The 18,593-nt window shown below is 39.1% G+C and overlaps 1 protein-coding gene across 1 annotated transcript in view; it reads left to right on the top strand.

The window, feature by feature from the left end:
• The window catches only part of LOC150085739 (kinesin-like protein KIF20A), a 1,052,004-nt gene that overhangs the window by 638,437 nt on the left and 394,974 nt on the right, over window positions 1–18,593 (top strand). Inside the window, exon 15 of the mRNA XM_090374670.1 lies at window positions 1,627–1,752. Coding sequence (XP_090230796.1) covers window positions 1,627–1,752 — 126 coding nt within the window. The remainder of the gene's footprint in view (window positions 1–1,626; window positions 1,753–18,593) is intronic.

Below are 18,593 nucleotides of genomic sequence, written 5' to 3'. Positions count from 1 at the left end.
TTGCTAATGCTCCTAAAAACCAAACAACAACCAAACAACTCTTCAGATATGAACTTCTCTGAACAGTGCAGTCAAGCTTCCAGGACAGCTCATGGGGTTTGGTCAATGCTATACAGAAATTTTTCCAGCAGCCATAAGGAGGTGATTATCACACTTTGTATAACAATAGTTAAGCCACATCTTGAATTTTGGAATACAGGTGTGAAAGAAGATGGCTCTGTTGGAACAGGTGCAGAGAAGAGCATGATTACTGAGAGAACGAAAGGGTTCTCTTACCGAAAAGTCTTCAGTTTTGAAAATTGCAGCATCTGGAGATTAGAGTTGATTGAGATGTTTTTGTATTTAAATAGGTTGCTCCCCTCTCGTAAATATAGCCTATTGCTTAGGCTATATTTATGAGAGAGCATAAATTCAAATTGTGGAAAGATGGTTGTATAATAGATTTTTGAAATTTGCCTTCAGCCAGCTTGTGGTTCATTGTTGGACCTGATGTTGTTGTGGTTTGTAGTTTGAATTAATTCAAGCAAGAACTAGAAAAACTGTTAGAAGTGACTGACAGGTGATATGGGAAGATTCCCCCGAATGCTGTATAAGCTTGCTTTCTTGCATCATTTTGCACTACTAACTATAGAAAACCTTTACCAAGACAATTCCAAAAGTGTATTACAAAATCTATTCATTTCTTTCAGGCTGTTAATTAAGTGAACTGGTTTTTATGTTTTACTTCATTTATTTTCAATGATATAGACTGATAAGGTTCTCTGATAGCACTCTATATGTTCAAATTTGTAGTGTGTTTGCATGTGTATATATATATATATAGGTAGCCCTCAATTTATGTTGTGGTTAGGTTCTTTGGGGGACGGGTGCAAATGGAACCCTTTATATAATGGAGTCAATCAGAAATCACAGGGTTAGGTTCCGGGCACCAAAAAATTTTACATACTACTTTGCATCAAGCATTTTATTTTATTAGCATTCTTCATAGTTGTAGTAATAGTCGATGGAGGTATATTCATAGCCCTACACACACAACAGGGCAGCTTTCATCAGATTCTATCCTCCGAATATTGCACTAGGATTCAATCAATTACTTTTACCAGACATGGGGTGTTTTTATTCTATTAAATTAAAAACTTTATAACACAATTGGAAAAAAAACTGCACACAGCTATCACTATTATTATTATTATTTCATTTATTAATAGCACAATTAATAAAAAAAAATGTTAGCGTAATAAATTTCCAACACGTATAAATAGCGTAAACAACAACCAACTGAATGCTTCCCACATGGACCTTTACTACCTGCATCCACAGGTGGTTACTTTGAGGACGGAAATCTTTCTCGTATCTGATACAAATGCGCTAATTGCTGATTGGCTCAGATTGTCCTAAATCACGTGAATAGTGCACGATACATAGAACAGTATGATGCCGATAAACTTTCAATTTATAAAAAAAATTGCAAAAATAAATAAAAATAAAAATGGCGTTGTGGTTAGTGATTGGCACTATTGCGAATCGGCACAAATCGGACCAGTGCAAAACGAGGGCTACCTGTATGTATGTATGTATGTATGTATATATATATATATATATATTTTTTTTTTTTTTTTTTATTAGGAAAAAATGCTTGCTGAACAAGAAATATTACTAGAAAAAAGTGGGTGCATATTACTTGAGAAGGATGCAGAAAATTTGAGATTGACATCTTTGAATGCAGAGAATGATAAAAAGTTTGGCCTATTGGTAAGTTTTGATTGTGCGGAACTATTTACATTAATTTTTCTGTGGCGTGATCTGTATAGAAAAAGCTATGTTACTGTTGAAAGCCTTATGAAAGCCATTTTTAATTGTTTTTTTGATGTCACAGTTGCAACAACTTGAGATTCTCATCTGACTCTTCATCTTTTTGTAACTTTTCCCTTGATTGCTGGGAAAATAAGGGGATGCAGCACAATTGTATTAATTTTTCTAGTGGAGTTTTGCTCTCAACAATACCTGTTTGAAATCTGCCATTGTCATGATGAAAAAACAATTTTTCTTTTGAAAAATAGTTTTCATCATTTCATGGCATTCTGCATAAATCTTCGTCTTCAAGAGTAGTGTTTCCATTTACAATGGGTTTCCGTCTACAAGTTATTTTTGGTAGGATTTTTTTCCCGCCAAAATGTTTCTCTCCTTTTTCCTGGAGGTATCCATTCCAGGATTGCCTTTGGTTATCTGGTTTCCTGCATCCATTTTACATGTCCATACCATGTTAAATGCTTTCTTTGATAGCATCAGTAATATTCTTTTTCACTTCCATTTTCTCTCTTATGTCTTCATTCCATTTTCTGTCTCTTCTAGAAGTTCTTTCTGAGATTGTGCAAGGCTCAAGAGGTAGAATTTTTTTCAGCCTGGTGTGTACTTGTTAACAGGAGAGACTGCTTCTACAGGGATGGGATACACTTAAATAGAAAGGGTGCAAGAATATTTGCTGATGAGGCAGTGTTAGGTTGGTCGGAAAACTGCTAGCTTGTAGGGATACAAGGACTAATAGATTCACAGTAGCCACTGGCAGAGGTTAATGAGCAGCAGTGCATAGCACACGCTTCTTGATTCGACCAGGGTTCGGGCCCGTTCACTCAAAATACGATGGATGCGGAAAGGTCAGGGAATGACCACAGCATATCTCTGGAGCAATATGGCCTTTGCTAATGCTCCTAAAACCAAATAAAAAACAAACAACAACAACAGCACCCTGGAAAACAAGATGCAGGGTATTTTAGTAATTGCTGAGAGTCATTGCAGTACAAGTAAACACATGGGTTGTGTTAGGTAGCTAAGAATAGGAACAGGTGCATGTATACTTGCATATACACCAACGCTAGGAGTTTGGTAAATAAATTTGATGAATTTGAGGTATTGCTCAAAACATCAAAGGCAGATATTGTTGGGATATCAGAGATGTGGTATCACACAGATATAAGGAATGCAGAACTGGAATTTGGGGAGTACAATGTATACAGAAAGGATAGGAAGGGAGGACGGGTTATGCTATTAGGTAAGAAACACATAAAATCCAAGGAAGTGAAGGCAGTCGACATCACTGGACAGTGCAGTGTCGAGTCAGTTTGGTGTGACAAAAGCATTGGGAGATCAAAATTGAGAGTAGGAGTGTGCAATAGGCCTAATGACTCTGATGTGTATAATAAGAAACTGTGCAGGGAAATAGAGTGGGCCAGTAAATCAGAGAGTCTTATAATGGGGAATTTTAATTTCCCAGATATTGACTGGAATTTGTGGGTTGGTCACTCACACACTAGCAAGGCTTTTGTGTATTTATTGGATGATTGTTTTCTACATCAGCATGTTCGGGAGGCAACTAGAGGGAATAATATTCTTGATCTGATTATCAGTAGTGATTCTTCATGCATTAAGAATCTGCAGATAAAGGAACCACTAGGTGGCAGTGATCACAGTGTGATGAAGTGGGATTTGCTCAAAGAGGTAACTACAATCAGGGGTAAAGGGAAGGATTTTTGCTTTTGTAAAGACAACTACGATGGTCTGAGACAGAATTTAAATTATATACAGTGGGACGATCTGATGATGTTACCAACAACAACAACAAATTCAAAATGGGAAGCATTCAGAGAACTTATCTTGGAAGCTACTAGGCTTTACATACCAACTAAGAAATATTGTTCAAGGTTAGGCCTAAATGGATGTCATATAAACTAATGAGACATATGGCGGAGAAGAAAAATGCATGGGATACATATAAATTAATGGGTGACATGGAAGCCTACAATAGATATAAGGTGGTCTGTAACCAAGTCACAAAGGAGATTAGGCAGGCAAAGGCAAATTATGAAAAATCCTTGGCAAAGGATGTAAAGAAAAACAGAAAACAGTTTACCTATGTAAACTCTAGAAGGAAAGGGATGAATCTGATTGGTCTACTGGATATTGATGGTTTAACAGTTGAGGATCCTCCTCAGATGGCTAACAAACTAAATGAGTATTTTCCATCTACATTCACACATGAGGTGTTATTCAGCAGGGGAATGCCACAGGTGAAGTAAACTCTGGCAGTGTGCTAGATGATTTTGTAATAACTGAGAGGAAAGTGGAGGAGAAATTGTTGAGGATAAACCTAAAAAAGGCACCCGGGGTGGATGGGATCTATTTAGTTAAAATAAAGGAGGCACCAAAGGAAGTAACCAAACCCTTAGCCCTAATTATGAGAGCTTCTTTGGACTCAGGGGTGGCTAACAAACTTCACCCATAGACTAGACATGTGCAATGACCCCTATTCACAAACAAAGGAGGACAAAGACTGACACAAGTAATTATGGACCTGCGAGTTTAACTTCTGTTCCAGGAAAGTTAATGGAGGCACTGGTTAAAGAAGTATTGCAGGATCATCTAGACAAGATTTCTATTATAGCTTGACACAGCATGGGTTTGTTAAGTGGAAGTCTTGTCTGACTAATTTGATTTGAATCTATGATGTAGTCACAAAGGAACTGGATGCAAAGAATAACTTTGATATCATATATGTAGATCTTAGAAAGGCCTTTGATACTGTAATAACTGAGAGGAAAGTGGAGGAGAAATCATTCAGGATAAATCTAAAAAAGGCACCCGGGGTGGATGGGATCTATTCAGTTAAATAAGGAGGCACCAAAGGAAGTAACCAAACCCTTAGCCATAATTATGAGAGCTTCTTTGGACTCAGGGGTGGCTAATTGGAGCAGTGTGGCATTGGAGATAAATTGCTGCTATGAATAAAGGGATGATTGAGTGAGAGAAGACAGAGAGTGGTATCAATGGACACTGATCTTCTTGGACTAATGTTATTAGTGGAGTTCCTCAGGGTTCAGTGTTGGGTCTATTCTTGTTTTCTGTATTTATATATGATATTGATGATGGTATATCAAGCTTAATGTCCAAGTTTGCAGACGATACAAAGGTTGGCCGGTTGTTTATTACACTACTGACGCTATGCTGCTGCAACAGGATCTGCAAAGGTTGAACAGATGTGCTGAGAGGTGGCAAATGAATCTTAACATTGACAAATGTAAAGTACTACATATGGGAAACAGTAACGCCACAGCAGTGTATCAACTCTGGTACTACACTGACAGTGGCAGAGAATGAAAAGGACCTGGGGGTAATTGTGCAGGTAGATATGAAGCTTTCTGAGTAGTGCAGAAGGGCTGCAAGAGTAGCTCATGGTGTCTTGTCAATGATATACAGCAGGGTTGGCCAATGAGTCGATCGTGATATACCAGTCGCTCGCGGATTTAATTTCGATCAGTCACGACGAATTTCAAATATACACTCATCCCTCGATTTGTGCACCTTGTGCAATGAAATTTTAAGATGTAGATCACGGTACATTTTGAAGGAAAAAAGTAGATTGCATCACAAATTAAGTTGGCCACTCCTGATATACAGGAATTTTTCTAGCAGGGATAAGGAGGTGATTATTCCCTTGTATAAGGCAATTGTCAGGTCACACCTTGACTACTGTATACTGGTCTGTAGGCCTCAATTCAAGAAAGATGCTAGAGCTCCTGGAATGAGTACAGAGAAGGACAACAAGATTAGTGAATGGAACAAAGGGTTGTTCTTACGAAGAAAGGCTTTAGTTTTACAAATTAATGTCTGGAGACGAGGCACTGGCAAGGTGATCTGATAGAGGTGTATAAAGCCTTGATTGTGAGTATGCTCAGTGCCGATGGGATTCTTCCTCTTTCTCAGAATAATCACCTGAGAGGGGTGAAATTAGCATTAGTAGAGGCATTTGATGCAAGAAAGCAAGCTTATGCAGCATCAGCCAAAAAAAATAATAATAATAAATAAATAAATAAAAAATAACCACTTCCACTTCACCCCTCTGTTCATTCGAAATACCTGTCCAGCTGAGCCTTAAACTTATTTAGGCTATCAACTTTCACGACAAGGGATGGAAGTCTATTCCACTAACCAACCACCCGCTGGCTAAAGGCAAATTTCCTCACGCCTATCCTATATCTGTCTTTTCTCAATTTGAATTTATGCCCTCTCAGGTGATTATTCTGAGCTAGAGGAAGAATCGCATCAGCATTGAGCATGCTCAAACCAGTCAAGGCTTTATACACCTCTATCAGATCAACTCGCTGGTGCCTAGTCCCCAGACACTGTAATTTGCAAAACTTAAGCCTTTCTTCGTAAAAGCACCCCTTTGTTCCATTCACTAATCTTGTTGCCCTTCTCTGTACGTTCCAGCATCTCTACATCTTTCTTGAAATGAGGCTTCCAGACCTGTATACAGTACTCTAGGTGTGGCCTCCTTATCCCTGCTAGAAAAATTCCTATATGTCATCGACAATACACCATGAGCTACTCTTGCAGCCCGTCTGCACTGTTCAGAAAACTTCATATCTGCCTGCACAACCACCCCCAGGTCCCTTTCATTCTCTACCACTGTCAGTGTAGTACCACTGAGTTGATATGTTGCTGGGGTTGCTGTTTCCCATATGTAGTACTTTACATTTGTGAATGTTAAACTTCATTTGCCGTCTCTCAGCCCATCTGGCCAACCTTTGTATCGTCTGCAAACTTGGACATTAAGCCTGAAATACCATCACAATATCATTTATAAATACAGAAAACAATAATTAACCCAATTCTGAACCCTGAGGGACTCCACTAATAACATTAGTCCACGATGAGCAGTGTCCATTAATTACCACTCTCTGTCTTCTGCCACTCAACCATCTCTTTATCCATACCAACAATTTGTCACCGATGCCACACTGCTTCAATTTGTGCAGCAGTCTTCCATGTGCAACAGTATCAAAAGCCTTTCTAAGATCCAAGTATATAATATCAATGTTATTCTCTGCAACCAGTTCCTTTGTGACTGCATCATAGTATCCAATCAAATGGTCAGGCAAGACTTCCCATTAACAAAACCATGCTGTGTCTGAGCTATAACTGAAGTTTTGTCTAGATGATCCTGCAGTCCTTCTTTAACCAGTGCCTCCATTAATTTCCCGGGAACAGAAGTTAAACTAACAGGTCTATAATTACTTGTGTCGCCCTTTGATCCTCCTTTGTGAAATGGGGTCACATTTGCACATCTCCAGTCCATGGGTACTTCCCCTGAGTCCAAGGAAGCTCTCATAATTATGGCTAAGAGCTTGCTTACTTCCTTTCTGCCTCCTTTAATATAACTGGATAGATCCTATCCACCCAGGTGCCCTTTCTTGTATTTATCTTCAACAATTTCACCTCCACTTTACTCTCAGTTATTACAAACTTCTCTAGCTTACTGCCAGAGTTGAATACACCTCTGGCATTCCCCTCGCTGAATAACTCCTCATGTGTGAATGTCGATGCAAAATATTCATTGTTTGTTAGCTACCTGAGCAGGATCATCAACAGTTGACCAGTCATATCAAGTGGACCAATCTGATTCATCCCATTCCTACTAGAGTTTATATAAGTAAAGAACTCTTTACTGTTTTTCTTTGCATCCCTTGCCAAAGATTTCTCGTAATCTACCTTCGCCTGCCTAACCTCCTTTGTAACTTGGTTACAGATCAACTTGTATCTATCATAGGCTTCTGTGTCAACGTGTTAATCTGTATGTATCCCATGCATTTTTTCTTCTCTGCCGATATGGTCTCATTAGTTCATCTGACATCCACTTAGGCCTAAATCTTGAACAATATTTCTTAGTTGGTATATAAAGCCTAGTAGCTTCCAAGATAAATTCTTTGAATGCTTCCCATTTCGAATTTGCTGTTGGTAACATCATCAGTTGGTCCCACTGTATAGAATTTAAATACTGTCTCAGTCCATCATAGTTGTCTTTACAAAAGCAAAAATCCTTCCCTTTTCCCCTAATGGTAGTTACCTCTTTGAGTAAATCCCACTTCAGCACACTGTGATCACTGCCACCTAGTGGTTCATTTACCTGCAGATTCTTAATGCATGAAGAATCACTACTGATAATCAAATCAAGAGTATTACTCCCTCTAGTTGCCTCCCGAACATGCTGATGTAGAAAACAATCATCCAGTAAATCCACAAAAGCCTTGCTAGTGAGTGACCAGCCCCCAATTTCCAGTCAATATCTGGGAAATTAAAATCCTCCATTATAAGACTCTGATGTACTGGCCCACTCTATTTCCCTGTACAGTTTCTTATTATATTCATCAGAGTCATTAGGCCTATAGCACACTCCTACTCTCAATTTTGATCTCCCAATGCTTATGTCACACCAAACTGACTCGACACTGCACTGTCCAGCAATGTCGACTGGCTTCACTTCCTTGGATTTTATGTATTTCTTAACTAATAGCATAACCCCTCCTCCCTTCCTATCCTTTCTGTAGACATTGTACTCCCCAAATTCCAGTTCTGCATTCCTTATATCATACGTTATATTATATGTGTGACACCACGTCTCTGAAATCCGAACAATATCTGCCTTAGATGTTTTGAGCAATACCTGAAATTCATCAAATTTATTTTCTAAACTCCTAGCATTGGTGTACACACAAGTATACATGCACCTGTTCTTTTTTTTAGCTACCCTAACACAACCTATGTGTTTATTTGTACTCCAGTGATTCCCAGCAGTCTCTGAAATATCCTGCATCTTATTTTCCAGGCTGCGGCTCATTCCAATAGAAGCTGCGGAAGAATCACATTTTATCCTCTGCCAGTGGCTACCGTTAATCTATTAGTCCTTGTATCCCCCCAATCTAGCAGTTTTCCGACCCACCTAACACTGCCTCGATGGCATCAGCAAACATTCTTGCACCCTTTCTATTTAAGTGTATCCCATCCTGTAGAATCAGTCTCTCCTGTTAACAAGTACAGACCAGGTGAAAAAAATTCTACTCCTTGAGCCTTGCACAATCTTTCCAGGGCCGAATTGATCGACAGGGCTCTCATCATATAGTCCCTCCTATCGTGTCTGGGCAGAATTGCAGACACTTTCAAATTCAACCCTAATTCACGGCTTTTTTTCGACAGTGACCTGTATTTGTTAAGTAATTCCGCCGGTCTCCTACTCTTAATATCATTAGTGCCAATGTGTACAACTATATCACCTTTTGTGCCCTTGAAAGATGATATCCGCTCTACAACATCATCAACCTTTGCCTCTGGCAGACATACGCTGGTCCTGTTCGACCTATCCTTTTTACAAATAGGAGTGGTTTTTTTTTTTTTTTGGCTGATGCTGCATAACCTTGCTTTCTTGTATCATATGCCTCTACTAATGCTAATGCATCTCCGAAAATCCATTTCTGTGGAGAGAAAGTTGTTTTTCCATCACCTATTCAACATCCAGGTTTCTGCTCCATACAATAAAAGACTTTGTTCAATCGTTTGAAATATAAGTTTCTTTGTTTTATTTAGAATGTTTCTGCTTTGTAGAACAGAATTTAACTACAGATAACCTTTGTGCCAAATCTTTCCACCAAATATTTGATATAAGCTTCTTTATATGGTGTTGTACCATAAGCTCTGAAATTGTGGTACTATTCAAAAGAAACCAAAGGCAATTTATTCTGTAGCAGAACTGAGTTCTGACAGCTTTTTCTATCAGAGGCAGCTTGACCTTTTGCCATTGTGAATCTCGCTCTTTTTGCTTTATCAAGTGATAAACAAGCAATGTTGGTTGGTTTTAGGATGATAATGGGTAAACTGATTTCTCATTGCTGGTACGAATTTTTTTTTATTTCTTGCTCAAATGAAAGTTATAGTTAATGTTAGCCCTAAAATGATTTTGGTTTTGTTCATGTGTAAAATTTGACATTCTTCTGCGATCATACTGCCAACATTCTGGGTTTGTGATGGAGAATCTGTCAAATTGATTTTACTCCTCTGTCACTGACATTCTTCTTTTTTTTTTATTTTTGCAATATCCTTTTCATTTGAATTCAGTTTCACTTTGCTAAAAAATAATTAAAATTATTAATAGCAAAAAGTTGTAATTAGAATTTTTTTAAATTTCTGTGGATTTCTTATTTTCATTAACAAATATAGTTGTATGTACATGTAAGAATAGTTTATAATTGTTTGGTTAGCAATAAAAAGCCAACTAATACTGTGGATTTTTTTTTGCAGACCATATATGTACCAGTGATGAGGTTGTCTCAATTTAGATAGTAAATTTTTTTTTTTTTTTTTTTTTCGGTAGTTGTTGGCGCATCGGCTTCTGTGGCCATAATGCACTTCCCAAGGTTTTTGCAGTACTTTGATCCAAGCCCGAAGCGGGATTCGAACCTGCGACCTTTGGGTTGCCAGGCAGGCACTTTACCTAGCCCGGTCAGCTAGATAGATAGCAATAAAGATAATAAAAGAGCAAAGCTTTGCAAAAACTAATATATTTAACAATTTTCACAAAGAAAATAAATATATGGGAAAGCAACTCCATTAAATCATATTGCCAAATAGACCAAGTAATACAGCCAAAAGAAGACTCTCCTAACTAGTCAGTATATGAGTAAAGGCCATGTTTGTTGTCAATCATAATGAATGCAAGACCAATGAAAAAGCAGAGGCAACACATCATGAACATCAAAACTGTTTGATTGTGTTTGTAGATATTGAATTTGGTATTAGTATTAGTAGAGGCGTACAATGCAGGAAAGCAAGCTTATGCAGCATTGGCCAGAAGGGATAAAAAACAAAAACAAAACCCCTTCCTGTTTCACATCCATTCATTCCAAAAGTTTGTCTAGTTCAGCCTTGAATTTATTTAACTATCAACTTCAACAACGACAGATGGATGGAAGTTTGTTCCAGCTATCAACCACCTGCTGGCTAAAGGCAAATTTCTGCACAACTATTCAACAACTGTGTTTTTCAATTTGAATTTGTCCCCTCAGGTGAGTAATCTGAGCAACAGGAAGAATCATCCCATCAACGTTGAGCTTGCTCAAACCATTCAAGGCCTTATACATCTCAATTAGATCACCTTGCAGGTGCCTAGTCTCCAGATGCTGTAATTTGCAGAACTTAAGCTTTTCCTGGTAACAGCAGCCCTTTTTTCACTCATCAATCCTGTTGTACTTCTCAGTACTCATTCCAGGAACCCTACATCCTTCCTGAAATGAGCCCTCCAGGACCTGTATGCAGTACTCATGGTGTTGCCTGACCTTATACAAGGGTCAAATCACCTCCTTATCCCTGCTAGCAAAATTCCTGTATCTCATTGACAAGTCACCATGAACTACTCTTGCAGCCTGTCTGCACTGATCAGAAAACTTCATATCTGACTGCACAATTCTGTCCAAGCCTCTTTCATTCTCCATGACCTTGAGTGCAGCACCGCACAGTTGGCATGTTACTTTAGGGTTACTGCTGCCCGTATGCTGTACTTTGCCTTTGTTAAACTTCAGTTGACACCTGTCAACCCATCTGCAAACTTGGACATTAAACCTTATATACCTTCAATATCATTGATAAATACTGAAAATAACAATGGGCCCAGCATGTACTCCTTGGGGACTCCACTAATAACATTAGCCCACGAAGAGCAGGGTTCATTGATTACCACTCTCTGTCTTCCCCCACTCAACCATCCTTTTTCCATAGTGGCAACTTGCCCTTAATTCCGTACTGCTCCAACTTCTGCAGCAGTCTTCCATGTGCAGCAGTATCAAAAGATTTCCTAAAATCCAAGTATATGATATCAAAATTATTTTTTGCATCAATTTCCTTGATGACCACATCATAGTATCCGATCAAGTTGGCCAGACAAGATTTCCCCTTAACAAACTCATGCTGTGTCTGAACTATAACTGCAGTCTTGTTTAGATGATCCTGCAGTGCTTTTTTAATCAGTGTCCACATGTGCCCAAATCACAAGCCAGCAAGGTTCATTTCATATTATATCCCTCTACTGCTGTCAGAGGGGAAAAATCATCCCAGCTTCAATTATGTGCAGTCGACTCTTGTTGTTCTGTCAGGAGTCAGGCTGCTGGTCTCTATGGAACAAACTTTTGTTCAACCTTATGGCACAGCCGACTGTAAAGTGTAGAGGCATGGACAATGGCCAACAGCTGGTCGGTTTTTTAGCCGCAGCATCACATTTTCTTTATAAACAGACCTCATAATCTGTGTGATTATGAGGTCTTACAGCAGCCCCTATGGGAAAGTGACATCGATGTCGCACTCATCACTATAGCCATTGCTACCAAATTTATTAACTGGAGAGTATAAGACCTTGGACCACATCTGAGTTGGTGAATCAGGCTATAAACTTTATCCTGGTGCACCAACTGGATGCAGTCTCCCCACCTTTTCACGACATCATGAGGTTTAGCATAAAGTTCATCAGGTGGGAAACCTTTATGGAAACTGAGTACTGAATTGGCATTTCTTCCAAATGCATTTTGACCACTTGCAATCAGATAACCATGCTCAAAAATTAACTGAAATCATCAATTACTGCCTGTAAACACAGCATGAAATAAAAGCAACTTATATCTGATGCTGCCATCTGGTGGTGTCCCAAGCTTCAGAATCTCAGGCGAAAGGTACAGAGGGCTAGAAAAAACTTTCAGAGAATCCATTCAAATTTTCAAATCTGGATCTCAGTCATGCTGACAAATTCATCTTTGCTGACGACCTGTCTTGATTGGGAAAACAGCAGAGCACTATTAGAGGAAAAGGCTAACCTTTCACTTATTCAGTTTCAACAATGGGCACAGACCCTCAGAAAACAAATTTCTGCACAGAAAATATCCTCTTAAAAGGGATACTTGTCCCAAGAAGGGGACCAACCATGAGACTAAATAACAATGCCATAAAAACAGTTAGTGAGCTGTTAGCTTTGATCAAAAGCTCCCATTTTATCCACATCTGCAATGCCTCTCAAAAAAAAAAAGTTAGAAATTATGCAGCAGTGATTGCCTGTATCAGTTGCTCTGGCTAGGGCTTAAAAAGGAAAACTTTACCATTAATATACAATGCAATATTCCCCCTGTTGTCTCCTATGGAGCTGCTGTCTGATTTACCAGGACTGCCATAGTCAGAAATAAAAGAAAATTAGAGACAGTACAGAGGAGCAGCCTACCGACAACAGTTAGAGCTTGCTGCGTGTTCAGCACTCTCATCTTGCAGGTATTGGCCAGCACCCTCCCACTTAACCTTAAGATTCTATATTCTAGGTTACTCTATTGCCTGAAAAGAGCCATTCCCACTGAAGTTATGGATATATCTTAAATTCTTGCTAACATCATCCAACAAGAAAGGAAGGGAATTGCCACTTTGCTACTCTAGCAATGACAAACTGATTGGAAACAATCCACAAAAAGGGAGGTAAATGAGGTATGCCCCTGTACTCTTTACAATCTTCTGTTTGACAGGGCATGGCTTGTTCAAGGCCATGTTATTCGGCCCTGGCTTGTTGTGAATCAAACTGTTCCTGCACTGATGCTGAAGACTTGGCTCACTTGCTTTACAATTCCTCCTGTAACAATCAAGGAGCATCTTGATTACCAAGATTGGCCCCACTGCCCAAAGACAGTGAACGTCTGTTAATCATAGAAGAAATATACAGCAAATCTTGAAATGGATTTGCTCAATCGGTCTTTTAAATTAGAAGGAACAATATGAACCAGGTTTTAAATTCTGTGTCAGGTACTGGCCCAACCCAACTAACACCAGCTAAAGCCCACATCCACTGACAGATGAGTGACTACGAACTAACTCACCTCTAGCTTGAAATTGACTATAACAACTGAATTTGACTTTTGGAGCCCTTTCTGTGTGCATGACTGTGAGTGCTAGGTAAATGTGCGGGTGAATGTACATGTTTGTATGCAGTGTGTGCTAAAATAGGTGCAGATCTGAGAAAGTGGAAAATAGTGCAAAAGAAGTGAATGCAAGCTGAAAGTATTCCAGTATGGATAAATGCAAGGCTGGGTTTTAATGTTTGTAGGCCCTAGTCACTTTTCATTCTTAAAAGTGGGAAAAGAGGAGTAAAATATTTCTTATAATAAATTATACTTTATTAACACACTGACTGCTAATACATCTTTTGATGTAATGCAAGTATAAACATTCGATCAGCGCAGCAACATATGTGTATAAATGTGTATGACTGTTGTCTCATGCTTATCTTGTTAAACTGATTTGTTTCATAGAGAGTCAAAAAACAAATAAACGTGCATTCTCCTGTTAAAAATAGTTGTAGCCCCAAATATGTACATATGAGTTGTATATAAAGAGAGTGGTAATAAATAGTGGAATAAGTTTGTGGTGTGACATTTTATGAAAATAGTGTGAATTTTAAAAGAAGACTGGTGAGCTGTATTTTCAATTTTTCATATTCTGATCCTAGAATAATTTGTGTTAACAGTTAACACAGTGTTTGACCTGATTTAACACAGTGTTTGACATGATTTAAAATGTCTGACGGATATATGCGAAAACACAGATCTGGTTATGAAAAAAGAAAGAAGAAAAAGCTTTGGGTAAAATGAAAAATTCAATGCTGAAATATATAAATGTTCCAAACCACTCTGCAATAAGCCTACTCTTTCTCAATCTGAAGATTTCAGTGATGGAGTTCATAGGCCTACCTCTAGACCTACCGATGAAGGAACAGATAAAGGTCAAGTTGATATAGAATTAGAATCAGACCAGGTAGATTCCGTAGACAATTGCAAATAAGGATGAATCAGAGCCTGTGAATGACAAGTGCCCAAAAAACAACTGTTACGGTTTCACAATTAAATTTCAGTACTGATCCAGCTAAATGGAAAATAATTGTGGATCTCATTCATTATGTTGCCCAAAATGTGCCGTCTCAGAATTCAGAGTGTAAATTGAAATCAATGTCTAAAAATTTTGGCGAAAAGGTAAGATACCCAAGAAAAGAATTGTTTTATAGGAAAATGGGAAATGGCGAGGTCGTTAAAAGTAAAGTGACCAGATCCTTAGTATTCCGATGTGGGGGCAGGGGATTTTACAGTCCCCCCAGAAACAATATATGCACATATTTTTTAAAAAAATCACATACAAAATATAAATTAAAACATATACTTAGCATTAGTAGAGGCATATGATGCAAGAAAGCAAGCTTATGCAGCATCAGCCAAAAAAAAAAAAAAAAACTCCCATTTCACCCCTCCATTTGTTCCAAATACCTGTCCAGCTCAGCCTTAAATTTAATTAGGCTATCAACTTCCACAAAAAGGGATGGAAGTCTGTTCCACCAACCAACTACCCACTGGCTAAGGGCAAACTTCCGCACATCTATACTACATCTGTCTTTTCTCAATTTGAATTTATGCCCTCTCAAGTGATTATTCTGAGCAAGAGAAAGAATCCCATCAGCATTGAGCTTGCTCAAACCATTCAAGACTTTATACACCTCAATCAGATTACCTTGCAGGTGTTTAGTCTCGAGACACTGTAATTTGCAAAACTTAAGCCTTTCTTCGTAAGAGCAACCCTTTGTCCTTGTCTGCAATGATGCTGTTGACACGATTGCCTGGATGGGTTCATCTAAATATCATGTATGTGTTATAAAAGTGCATAATCCTGCCCTCGGCAGTGATCAGGACCACGAAAACTGAGTTAAAAAAAAAAAACCTTGTGGGCTCATAGGTGTGTTTACATTGTATTGCACCTCCCCCAAAAACATGGCGACAAATGATGTTGCAACCTACTTGGCCATGCCGCCAATACTTATAGTGATGCCATGCTGATTCCTCTTCTTGAGCAGCATGCTGTGGGATGCTGACTGGTCACACCAGCTGCAACTTGGTTGTAGCTGGTGTGACCAGTGTGGGATTGTCAGACCCTTCTGACTCATCGATTCAAAGGTGGCAACCAAGCCCCATCCTCCCTGGGGGACCCTGGCACTATATGGGAGGGGGTTTGGTTGCCTAAACCTTTATCGATCCCCATGCTGCATTCCAGCAAAAACATTTTCTATTTTTTGTTTTCTATGATGAACTTAGGTGACACCAGGGTTTGCTCCACCAGAACATTTAATCCCCTACTACCTGGCCTGGCTCCCTGGCTAGAGGTCAGTGCTGGTCTTTGGGCTCTAGTCTAAGGAAGCCAGATGAACAACATAACATTTCATAAACCACCACATATCACTTAGGCTATCAACCTCTATAGTGTACTGTATTCAACACAGGCGAACTGATTGTTTAGTTGTGAGGAACCACTAATGCAGCCAGACCCTAAACATTACTACACCAATGAGCCAAAACATTATGGCCATCTACCTAATATGATGTTTGTCCTCCACGTGCAGCCAAAAAAGCTCGTACCCAGTGGGGCATGGATGCTACAAGATTTCTAAATGTGTCTTGTGGTATCTGGTACTAATGTGTAACCAGCAGATCCTTTAACTCTTGTAAGGTCCATCGTTGATACACCACAGATCGGAGTTGCTGTTCCAATACAAACCACAGGTGCTCGATGGAATTGATTTCTAGAGAATTTGTAGGCCAGGGCAATATCTGGAAGTCTTCCTCGTGTTCCACGAACCAGTCTAGAACAGTTAGGGTAGTGTGGCAAGGCACATTATCCTGTTAAAAGATGGCACCGCCAGAGGGGAAGACCATGGCCATGAAAGGATGTATCTGGTCAGCAATGATGTTTATGTAGAGTCATTAAAGTTCATTAATGTGTCTTTAAAGTTCAGTTACCACCTCTCAGCCCATCTCCTCAACATTTCTAGATCCTGTTGCAATAGTGTACTGTTAATGTCATACTGCTCCAGTTTGTAGAGTAGTCTTCCATGTGCAACAGTATCAAAAGCTTTCCGGAAATCTGAGTATATGATATCAAAACTTTTTTCATCCACTTCCTTTGTGACCATATCATAGTATCCAATCAAATTAGTCAGACAAGACTTCCACTTTACAAACCCACACTGTGTCTGAACTATAGCTGTGGTCTTGTCTAGATGATTTTGCAGTGCCTCTTTAATGAGTGCCTCCATTAATTTCCCTGGAACAAAAGTTAAACTAACAGGTCTGTAATTACTTGAATCACCATTTGATCATCCTTTGAGAATTGACATCACATTTGCACATCTCCAATCAATGAGGACCATCCCTGAGTCCAAGGAAGCTTTCATTATGATGCGTTTGCTTACTTCCTTTGCTGCCTCATTAATTATATAATATGGATAGATCCTATCCACCCCAGGTGCCTTTCTTATGTTTAACTTCAACAATTTCTCCTCCACTTTGCTCTCAGGTATAACAAAATCAGGCGCCTCCATAGCCAGGTGGGCAGGAGCAGCAGTGAGTAGCACACACTTCTTGATTAGACCGGGGTTCGAGCCCGTTTCCACCAAATATGGAGGATGCGGAAAGGTCAGGGAATGACCACCGCATATCCCTGGAGCAGTATGGCCTTAGTTGCTAATGCTCCTAAAAACCAAATAACAACAACAACAATAACAAAATCATTTTGCTCCCTGCAAGAGTATGATGAACTTCTGGCATTACCCTTCACGAATAACTCCTTATGTGAATGCAGATGCAAAATACGCATTCAGTTTGTCAGCTACCTGAGTAGGATCATCAAAAGTCAAACCACCGATATCAAGAGATCCAATCCGACTCATCCCCTGCCTTCTAGAATTTACATAAGTAGAAAAGTCGTTGCTGTTTTTCTTTGCATCCTTTGCCTGCCTAACCTCCTTTGTGACTTGATTACAGACCAGCTTATTATTATTATTAATATTAGCCTTATGGTGCAAGGAGACCTGAGGCTTATGCTGCACCAGATAAAAAAAAATTTCTGAGTTATCCTGAGAGAGAGAGAGAGAGAGAGAGAGAGAGAGAGAGAGAGAGAGAGAGAGAGAGAGAGAGAGAGAGAGAGAGAAGTAGAAGGGAATCACCAAGAAAGAGAATAATGATGATATCCAGCTCAGGACCCTGGGTGTGCGAAGCCCATGCTTATATCTACCATACACCTGATATTTATATGCATCCCATGCATTTTTCTTCTCTGCCACAACTCATTAGTTCATCTGACATCCATTTATGCATATTCCTTAAACAGTAATTCTTCATCAGTATAAAAAGCCTAATAGCTTCCAAGATTAATTCTTTGAATGCTTCCCATTTAGAATTTGCTGTTGGTAACACCATCAGTTGGGCCCACTGTATAGAATTTAAAAACTGTCTCAGATTACTGTAGTCACCTTTACGAAAGGAAAACCCTTTCCTTTACTCTTGATGGTATATAAAGCTTTGAGTAAATTCCACATCAGCACATTGTGATCATTGCTACCTTGTGGTTCCTTTATCTGCAGATTCCTAATGCATGAAGAATCACTACTGATAATCAAATCACGAGTATTACTCCCTCTGGTTGCCTTTCAAACATGCTGCTCTAGAAAACAATCATCCAATAAATTCACAAAAGCCTTGTTAGTTTGCGAGTGACCAACGCACAAGTTCCAATCAATATCTGGGAAGTTAAAATCCCCCATTACTCTTATTATTAATCACTCTTAATTTTGCTTTCCCAGTGCTTATGTCACACCTCACCGACTCAAAATTGCACTGTCCACTTATATCAACTGGATGAACTTCCTTAGATTT

Source organism: Mastigoproctus giganteus, chromosome 5, assembly GCF_048544385.1.
Source record: "Mastigoproctus giganteus isolate SK-2022 chromosome 5, ASM4854438v1, whole genome shotgun sequence".
In the NCBI taxonomy this organism is placed as follows: Eukaryota; Metazoa; Arthropoda; class Arachnida; order Uropygi; family Thelyphonidae; genus Mastigoproctus; species Mastigoproctus giganteus.
Note: the sequence above shows the minus strand (reverse complement) of the source record. Positions and strands in the feature narration are given on the sequence as shown.